Source organism: Protomyctophum bolini (assembly GCF_963924005.1).
Source record: "Protomyctophum bolini genome assembly, chromosome: 14".
NCBI lineage: Eukaryota > Metazoa > Chordata > Actinopteri > Myctophiformes > Myctophidae > Protomyctophum > Protomyctophum bolini.
In genome coordinates this window covers 32,551,808-32,562,306 of record NC_137875.1, presented here as the reverse complement: position 1 = coordinate 32,562,306, position 10,499 = coordinate 32,551,808, and the positions used below count along the sequence as shown (strand labels likewise).

General features: G+C 47.2%; 1 protein-coding gene across 4 annotated transcripts in view; it reads left to right on the top strand.

Moving 5' to 3' along the window:
- Window positions 1–5,994: 5,994 nt before the first annotated feature.
- LOC308328203 (ankyrin-3-like) overlaps window positions 5,995–10,499 on the top strand; it is a gene marked incomplete at its 5' end in the record, with an annotated part of 141,456 nt that continues 136,951 nt past the window's right edge. For all 4 annotated transcript variants that reach the window (XM_080781943.1, XM_080781944.1, XM_080781942.1 and 1 more), the window contains one exon: window positions 5,995–6,117. In XM_080781943.1, the coding sequence (XP_080638069.1) occupies window positions 5,995–6,117 (123 nt within the window). The remainder of the gene's footprint in view (window positions 6,118–10,499) is intronic.

Here is a 10,499-nt window from a genome sequence, read left to right as displayed (position 1 = left end):
GTCCAAACTGCCTGGCCTTTAACCTTACGTCTTAGAGCAACCTTGCACCTTATAGAGCCTCCCACCTCCCCTGCTTCTGTCTCACTGCTTCCTGGAGGCATTATTCTTTGAGGATGCTTGTCCAATCAGAGTAGAGCAAGGTCTCTACGCCTACTGTACTTGCGGGGAAGCCCTCGGGGAAAGAGAACACTGTTTTAACATGTGTTCTCATGGAGCGGTTCACGAATATAACTTTCATTCTAGGTTTTAACCCATGGCCGATTCTACAAATCCCTTCTAGATCAGTTCTCCAAAATTTGTGTCAAGGACCCCAAAAATGATATATTTAGCCGCGGGATTAAACACTTTCAAGATTTGTCAAAAATAGCATATGTACAAGCTCGCAGCACAGCACGAACTGAGTAAATGACACACTGTGAGCTTATGCATCTGCTATTTTTCAAATGCCAATGCAAAAATCTTTCTCGGTTAATGGCAGACTGACTGGGTAATCAGAAAGAATCAAAATTAAACAGTTTTTGAAGTAGGCCTACCGGAAAAGAGACTTTGTGAATACATCTGGGCAGAGATGCAAAACTGTAAAGGGCTACAATTTCCAAATCAAGGGTATTGTTACGCGGCCATTCTGGCACCCTTTAGCCTATAGGCAAGATTCCTGCCCCAAAAATAGAGATTTGGGCGAATATATATATATATATATAGAGAGAGAGAGAGGGAGAGGGAGAGAGAGAGAGAGAGAGAGAGAGAGATACACTGTATATATTTAAATCATTCAAAAATAATTAACCTCCTTTGAATACTGTTAATCAATGCATACAGCATAGCTTTAGTACTGTCTCTGTTGATGATCTTTACTGCCGGTGATTAGTGTTCTTGGGGCCTCTGTGTGTAACCATCGAGCCTTGTGTTGTTGTAGTCAACGAGCACTAGAGGGAGTCAGAGAACAAAGAATGTGCCGGTGCACAGATCAAAAAGACCCTTCATCATGTGTCCTTTTTGTATCCCCACAGATACGGTATGTGACAGTGCACTCACTGTGGTCGGTAAATGGATGAAGTGGGTGGATGACGACTTGCATGACGCATTTGCTGTCTAAATGCATATGAGCTGATCTTGTGGACTGGGCTGCTGTGAAATGAGTGTGATGTGTATGTGATGTGATGTGTATGTGATGTGTATGTGATGTGATGTGTATGTGATGTGTATGTGTCAACTGAGTCAGACGGAATTTAGCATAAAACACACACCAGACCTGGACAACTTGTCAGCATTTCTAGAACACAGTTTCCTATTTAAATGTACAGCCAGATAAGCCTTAATCACTAAACCCTATATACACTATACAGTGTATGTACAGTACTTAGTCAACTGGATTTCCCCAGGGCTCTACTAGCCTTCCTCCTGTTTTTGCTCTACACTAAATATCTTTGCCCAAATACCTGATCTGCAAGCTCACAACACACAGTGTCACAATGCAACACGTTGTGAGGTTGTAGACCTGCTATTTTCAGCAAACGTTCACCCCAGAAACGCTCTATATAGGGTTCAAGTGGTCTTTAACCTTGTGTGGACCGACCTGTCGCCTGCTGAATCACACCCCGGGACAGATGCCACCTTGCCTGTCTTTGTTTTGTGTCTGCCTGTCATGCAGGGCGGTCAGGAGGGACACACCGCTGTGGCCGCAGAGGTCAAAGGGCCAATGATATTGAGCACGCTGATTGGTCAAGTTGCACCCGCGGGAGTCGTAATGGCTGGGGGCCTGCTACCGTCCCAGACCGCAGATAAGGCCCCGAGTCAAATAATGCGGTCGCAAAGATAGGGAGGAAGCTGCGTGATGATTTAGTGGACCCAGTCCTCCCCCCATCCAGCTCCATCTCCACACATACATCCTACACTGTCAAATCCTGACTGTTAATTAAACTTGGAGAGTGTAAATATGTGTACCAAAATGGTCAATGGACGCACATACCGGGTATACCTGATTTATTCTTAGTTGCGGGCCGGTGTTGCAGGAAGGAATAGAAGATCTATTCCACATGTAGATTGTAGATCAGCTGTTTTCGGTGCACAGCACAGTGTGAGACTAAATCAGGGGCGACGTGATATAAGCGTATGTCTGTACAGTGTATGACATCATTATTAACGTTGATTATGTCAGTTGACCTGACACAATGACCTCTGTTTTGTTATTTATTATTCTTATTCGCGTCCAAGTTAATCTTTTTTCAATTTTAAACCCATTCACATTCTGTTGATAGTGGATGTTTGATGGCCAGCCCGGAGCCATTAGGCATGGCAGTATGGGCATATGGCAGGGTGCCTGGATAACGGTGGAATACGTCCAATATATTCAATGTCCAGACTCCACCCAGCCCTGGCCAAGGTTGCTCCGTTGTGGTTACGATTTCTCTTTCTTTTTTTCCCCCCTGCTACCAGTACCAAGGCACCGTGTTTTAGAATATAGGACACCTTGACGGCAGGCAGCAGGCAGATGACTTTGACCATCAAGTCAAAGCCAGCCTTTTTCTGCCGTCTATTATTAGAACTGGAATGGAGTGATAATAATTGAATGAATGAGTGGATATAGTTGAGAAAGAAGTGGCAGGGTTTGGCAAGCAGCAGTTCTATATAAATAGGTCATCAGACCTGTGAATTGCATCTGCTTATATGACTGACGCACAGTTGTTGTTATCATTTTTGACAACCAGAGATACTTTGTCTTTGAGTTATTTATTTATTTATTTATTTTATTAATTATATATTTAATGATTATTTATTTATAAATAGGAATGACGGTTGGGTCACCATGTGGATACCCCCTCCTCCATACACACACACACACACACACACACACACACACACACACACACACACACACACACACACACACACACACACACACACACACACACACACGCACACACACGCGTGTCGTGTCCTCCCCTCCCATCCCATCCCTCTGCTCGCCACGCCATGCTCCTCATCCATCCATCCATGCTGTCCTCCCCAGAGCCACCCCATTGGCCCTCGCCTAGCAACCGCATGGTAATTTGGCATAATGTGACACCCTCCCACCCCTGATGCATGATGGGGACAGGGAGCGCGCTCCGTCTCTCCGTGCTGCCAGGCAGCGTCTGCTGCTGCCGCGCCGTACGGAGGGACGGGAAGACAAATGAAGTGAAGAAGAGAAAAGGGGATTTCACGCTCATATTGATACATGCCTCATGGTGCCCACCAGCTAAACCTGTTATGTGTCCCTGGTGGTTTGCTGACCCCCACCACCACCACCCCCATCCCCTCTCTCTCTCTCTCTCTCTCACTGATGCGTGATTTATACTTGGTTGCCCATCGTGTCACACACATGCAATAGCCGATCTACAAGATCCCAACGGGACACAGTGCAACCTGTTGTGAGCTTGCAGATCTGCTGTTTTCCGTGCACGACACGGCCGGCACGCAGCTAAGTATAAATCCAGCTTTATGTGTCCCTGGTGGGTTTCTGCACCCCCCCCCCCCCCTCTGACAGAGATAAGGGGAGATCCCTTTCTCTTCTCGCCTCAATCTGTATGCACATTTATGCACAGTCGTACATAGGCATTGTACACACGGTGACATTCAGGATCCATTTCTACTCTCTCAGGCTTAAACTATAACACATGAGGATGTGACTGTACATAAACTGTACATGCACGCAGTAAAAGACCCAAAGGAGACAGGCATGTGACAAGGCAGCCCCTCAGCGCCAGTATAGGTATACTGTAGGACCCGGGCAGGCAGGTTCCCAGGTGCCTCCTCCTCCTCCCCCTCCCGACACGTTGAGGCAAGGCAGGCAGGGGCGGGGGAAAACAAAGATGGCCGCTCGCGCGCTCAGCTTCCTGCCCTCCACGTTGCAGCGTCTGACGCCGGCGCGGTCGACGTGAAGGGCATTCTGACACCAGACGTCATGGTGGCTGTTCCTTTTCTTTTTTTCACCTTTCTCTTTTTGATTCTTTATATACCGTGTCGTCTGCCTCTCCTTCCGTTGTAGAAAATGAAAAAGGTCTATTGTTTGTCTCTCTGTGTCGCGTACCCGCTCCCTCCTCCACTTCCTCTCTACACAGCCACAGCCCACCCCCGCTCGCCCCCCACACACTCCCTCCCTCCCCGTGTTCAACAAAGGGCCGTGTGATTGGGTGAAACAAAAGCTCCCCTGGTCCTGTTTGACCTCTCCCTCACGATGTCAGCCGGTGGGAGAGAGACGCATGCACAGCACAGAGAGACTGAATCCACCGCAGACAGGACGCAGACACATCCATTTAACTCTGGCCTGGGCATGTGCAGATAATGTAAACAAATGCACGGGTCCTGCAGTTTGCACATTATCAGAATTAAATATACACTCAGTCATTGATTAGTTAATTGATTCCACTGATTAATTGATTGTGTGGTTTTAGTAATTGCCTGTTCATTTGTTGATTTATTTTTTAGTTTGCTATAGTCTCTTTGTTCATTAATTCATCCATTCATTTCTTCATTCATTTAAATTGAATGACTAATGGCTTTCTTTTCCCTGTGAATTTCACAATGAAAACGATACATGATTCGTGTCCATTATCGTATTATTGAACTCAATGTTAATTTTCATTTGAATTTATTAGTGGGTTCCATTGTCTTCTTCCCAGAGACAAATTGGCAGAACGGAGGGAAAAACGAGAAACAGCGTCACTCTGTACATGTTAGTGCAGGTCCTTTCCACAGTGTGTGTGTGTGTGTGTGTGTGTGTGTGTGTGTGTGGGTGGGGGGGAAGATATCCGCACACAATTACCATCAGGACCATCCAATTCCCATTCCCCATGTCCTCTACACATACTCCCCCTCCCCTTTCTCATTCAGGCACTTCCAGCTGGTTGTATGGGCGACATTCATAGTACACATGTATACACACACTCGCGCGCGCACACACACACACACACACACACACACACACACACACGCTCCCTTTGCTCAACCCCACCTCTTTTCCTTCCTTCCCCCAGCTGGACTCATCTCTCCATTCATGTAGTCACAGACAACCCGATCAGAAATGGACGGGTCCATTTTTATGCTGAGTTCATTTAAGACACAGTGCACTCTCACACACTCTCACACACTCATTTTGCCTTCTTTCTCTTGTTCTCTCTTTCTTATTCACAAACATGCACGCATGTGAGCACGCACTCGCGCACGCACACACACACACACACACACTGAGTTGTCTGTGTTGTGAAAGGACCGGTAAATCCAGGTATAGTGGAGAAGTGAGAGAGACACTGTTAGCAGGACACACTGAAACAGAGCGTGGTTGCCTTGGTAACCATTTCCCTCCCTCCCTCCACTATACAATCTCTCTCTCTCTCTCTCTCTCTCTCTCTCTCTCTCTCTCTCTCTCTCTCTCTCTCTCTCTCTCTCTCTCTCTCTCTCTTTGTCCCTCCCTCCACCTCTGTGGCTGGTGATGCTCCTCTCTCACTCTCTCCATCCATCCGGTGTGTCCTCTCCTCTCCCGCTGGACGCGCTCCTCTCCTCTCTCTCACACTGCCAGCCCAACGATACGAGAGGAGGAGGAGACGACAAGAAGCCAGCCGCTCACTCTCTTCTTCTCTCGTCTTTCACAGAGAGAGAGAAAGAGAGAGACAGAGAGAGAGAGAGAGAGACAGAGAGAGAGAGAGAGACGAGCAGTCAGATGCCAGCCAGCCAGCAGATCAGACCCGGCCACAGAAGAACATCAACAACGGCCAAAGTAGAACAAGGACGCTTGTATTAGGACTATAGAGAACATTGCAAAGAAGAACAACAAAAAAACCTATTCTCCTCCATTCTCCTTTTCAAGGAGGGCATTTTTCTTCCTTTCCCCCCCTTTCCTTTTCTACCCCGATTTTTTCCTCTGAGATCCCGGTTTTGTCCAAACTTCTCTGGGATTTCAGGTGAGGCGCGCGTGTGTAGTGTGGTGGTATAATTGCTTTTTACGCGTTCCCCGTCATGGCTCACGCGGCCTCCCAGTTGAAGAAGAATCGGGGGGAGGTGGATGTGAATGCTATAGAGGACGAGAAGGAGAAGAGGAGGAAGAATAGGAGGGCAGCGTCCAAGGAGCTCAAGAGAAAGGTACGAGGACACCGGTGGCCCGCCGCCTGCCTGGGCTGGTGGCTTCATATGGGCTCCGCTCAGGTGGCAGCATCACCGGAGCGTGACTCTGTCGCTTTGTGTGTGTGTGTGTGTGTGTGTGTGTGTGTGTGTGTGTGTGTGTGTGTGTGTGCGCGTCTGCATGACAGCCTGTATCTCCGGTGGGCTCAGACTCGGGGGCTGTCAAACATGCACATACCTGCTGGAGCAAACACACGTGCAATGTGCTGAAGTTCTATTCTCATTTATCAGGACACATGCATTCCGCTGTTGATAATGTTTTCTCGATCTGTGCTTGTGTTGTCTGTGTGTGTGTGTGTGTGTGTGTGTGTGTGTGTGTGTGTGTGTGTGTGTGTGTGTGTGTGTGTGTGTGTGTGTGTGTGTGTGTGTGTGTGTGTGTGTGTGTGTGTGTGTGTGTGTGTGTGCGAACGCAATCGCGCATATGTGTGCAAAGAGCTGGTGTGTGCCTCAATACACGTGACAGAGGTGTGTGTGTGTGTGTGTGTGTGTGTGTGTGTGTGTGTGGGCAGACAGACAGGGGTATATAACTGTTCAAAGTCAAAGACATTTCACCTGTTAGTGTTCAATGAGATCTCAGCTGGCTGTGGATCAGGGTGAACGCTGTTGAGGTCACTCACACATTCGCCTCCCACTGCCGTCGTCCCATCGTTCCCCCGTCTCGGTCGCTCTGCACTGCTTCAGTAGAACTAAGCTGTAAGCTTCCATTAACACCCCCCCCCCCCCCCCCCCCCATCCTTGTCTCTTTGTCTCATGCAATCGGGAAAGGCTATTGTTAGCGGTCATGGTTATGGCATACTGTGTATGTTTCTTCCTGCGATCAGTGCATCCATGGGTGGCTGATCCATATAGCTAGCTTGGTCCACGTGCTATGGTTCAAAATGCAATGATTCCATATTTAACAGACCCTTATGCTGTCCACGTTTATATGACATGCACTGGTGTGGCAAAGTGATGTTAACGTGGAGCATGTTGTTTTGACTCGGTCATGAGCTTTGGTGTGTGTGTGTGTGTGTGTGTGTGTGTGTGTGTGTGTGTGTGTGTGTGTGTGTGTGTGTGCACATGTGTGTGTGCACATGTGCACGTGTACCGTATGTGGCTCTGTGTGGGTGTCCGCCTGGATGCACACACAGACAGTTATTTATAATGCATATGCAACTGAGTTATTGATGACAAAGCTTTTCATATGATGGAGGAGAGAAGTGAAATGCACGTGGCTACCCCTCTGTCTCTCTTCCTCTGTCCTCATCTCTTATCTCATATGTCAGATGCATTTCTCTCTTTGATTCACTTCATAATAGAGTCAGAGGGTATTTGCAACATTAGCTACCATCCCAAAAGGGCTCGCAGTGACTTTGAACACATCCCTCACTGTCTGCCATACTTTTGTTTCGTAGGTAAGGCTAATAGATTAGTTTCGGGGTAAAAGCATCCAGGCAGGGCCCTCTGTGTATTGGATGCAGTGAGATTTGACCGTGAGAGATCTGTTCAATAACGGTGACATTTACTGTACTTTGTGCCCATGGGCGCTCGGTTTTGAATTATGCTGCTGGCGACGTTATTTGACCTCGGCACAAACAGCTAGCAGCCCATGCTGCTGAGGCCCTGCTGCATGGTTCTTATGAACCAAAACGCTGTCTGGTTCCACCAAGTTGGACTAACCTTTTCCAAGGGGAATCCATACAATATGAATGACTTTATCTGTATCCTATATGTGAGCTTCAGAGGCCATTTGCATAATGGTCATCATGATGTGCGTATGTGCGTATAGTGCATGTGTGAGTGTTTGCGAGAATGTCGTGTGTGTGTTTGTGAAAGATGCTGATCCCTATAGGATTATATATTATCATGGTTCTTATTGAGGGTCATATTTCATGTGCAACAGAGGAGGGAGACGAGGAGAGGAGAGCAGACACATAGGGAAACGGGAGGGCAGGGGAGGAGAAGAGGGGAGTTGTATTGATTAGCTTATGCATAGCACCATCCATAAGGATAATCAGCTTTCTCTTCCCACCTCAGCCTGCCGTGTGTCCTTCCCTCTGTCCTCACACCAATACACTCTACTCTCTCTCTCTCTCTCTCTCTCTCTCTCTCTCTCTCTCTCTCTCTCTCTATGTGTCTCTAACTCTCCTCTCTCACTCTCATGAGTCTTCTCTCCTCTCCTGTCCCTCCTGGCTTTAGTTTCTGCCTTTCCCTCTCCCACATCCTGTCTCTCTCTCTCTGTCTGTCTGTCTGTCTGTCTTTGTGTCTCTCTTTCTCTTTCTTTGACCGTCAGTTTTTTATTAGTTCATTGTTCTTTTCACATTACGCTGTCAGGAAGGAAAAGCAAAGTCGAACTCTAAAGGTTAATTTGTTTGTTTGTTGTGTATTTGAGGGAGAAAGGGAGTACACACACACACACACACACACACACACACACACACACACACACACACACACTCTTAACGCTGGTCAAACACATATCAGAGGTGCTCTTCCTTCACTCAGGACTGTGCTGGCAGCAGACCCTAGACCACGTTTTTTATTCCTCTTGATGGTGTTTTGGTTTGGCTGCCCTTGGCTCTTGCATCGTTTACTCCTGCCTGGTGGCCTTCCAAGTCTCTCTCTCTCTGAATCACAGAGCGAGCGCATGGGGAGAGGGCTGGCAGAGAGATGACACGGTCAGAGGGAGGAAAGTGTGACAGAGTCAGATCAGCAGAGACGAGCAGGAGGTTTAAAAAATGAAAACAAATCACAGATACAGACGAGTTGCAGAGTGAGACAGGGACTGACAGAGATAAGGAGAATGGGGGGGGGGGGGTTAGTAAAAACACTGAAAATGACAGAAAAAGAGAGCAAAACAAGAAAATGGAAAAGAGAGAGAGAGAGAGAGAGAGAGAGAGGAGTGTTTGAGAGATGGGAAACAGCTGAGCGTGCGTGAGGTCTGCCATTCTTATCAGGCACCACTCAGTGGAGTGTAGACCCTTAATGGATTGCTGGGTGTCTGGGGAACAATCAGGGCTACTACGTACTGCTGTGTCACCCCTCTCAGACCTTAACCACATTAAGGACCGAGGACAGACTCTACCAAATGTCTTCTAAATCATGGCAGTTTTCTGAAAGACCTTTTGTTTCTATGACTCAGTGAAACTGTTTCATGTCAAGGACCCCGGAAATTATATGTAATTGGCCGCCAATGTGTTGTTTCAGCCAGGGACCCCAGAAGCAATGATGTTAAAACGTTTCTGTGAAAGAAATTAATTCAAAGATTTGCGCCAAATTTTCAAGATTTTTCTAAAATGGCAGATCTACAAGCTCATAGCATGGCACTCTGTGTCGTGCTATGACCTTGTAGATCTGCCATTTTTCAACAGAAAAAAAGAGAAAGAAGTTTAAAATAATGGCCAAAGTGGTTAAACGCATTTGTACATGCATGCATTGGTGTTATCGGTGTTAACACAATCTGTGCCAATGTCGAGATTTCAAGACATTAGGTATTAAACCCACCTGTGCCAGTGTTGAGAATCTTGTCATTCGTTGATTTCTATGAATCCAGAATGAATTACTCTACTGAGTATTGGCTTCCCCATCAGTAGGTGCTTCCGCGGTGTGGCGTCATTTAAATGTATATCCGCTCCGTCCATAAACATTATAAGTGCGATCTTTAGCTGTGTTTTTCTCCAAATGGAGGCTCAGATTGAGGTGATATCCCCATATCACCTCAATCTGAGCCTCCATTTGGAGTGATGTTAGGAGCTCAATAAAAAAAATCCCGCGACCTTGCGGTTATTATATTAGTGCTTCCGACGAAAGAGTAGTAACTAGCAGCCACCCTGGAAATGACCCATTATTACTTCCGGTTCACCGGGGAAAATCACGTGGCCTTCAAAATTAGATTCCCTGTGCATTCTGTTGGCATAAGAGGAACCACATCACTGGAGTCAGTGGTGGCATCAAAGGGGTTTAAACTCTTTCTTGAGAGTGTAAACAACAGTGAACCAAACGTGTCCATTCGGGTCATTTTCATACTGCAGAGACAGATAGGGAGTTTTGCGCATGTGGCTGTTCTGCAGCCACATTGCAGGTCATCTCAAAGTCTGCACGGGAAACCCCTGTTACAACGTTACATAAGTTCTCCAAGCTGCTTTACTTCTAATGACATTATCTAGAGCTGGGTGCCTAGGAGCCCCGGCTGGATTCCCTGAGAGAGAGAGAGAGAGAGGGAGAGAGACATAAACACAAACAGAGAGAGAGAGAGGGAGGTGGCCCGTACCAACTCTGGCATGAGTCGCCTGCTGCTACTGTGTCCCAGTTTACATGCTGCACCAGTCTGGTGCTGTGCCTATATCTGTCATAAGACTTACTGT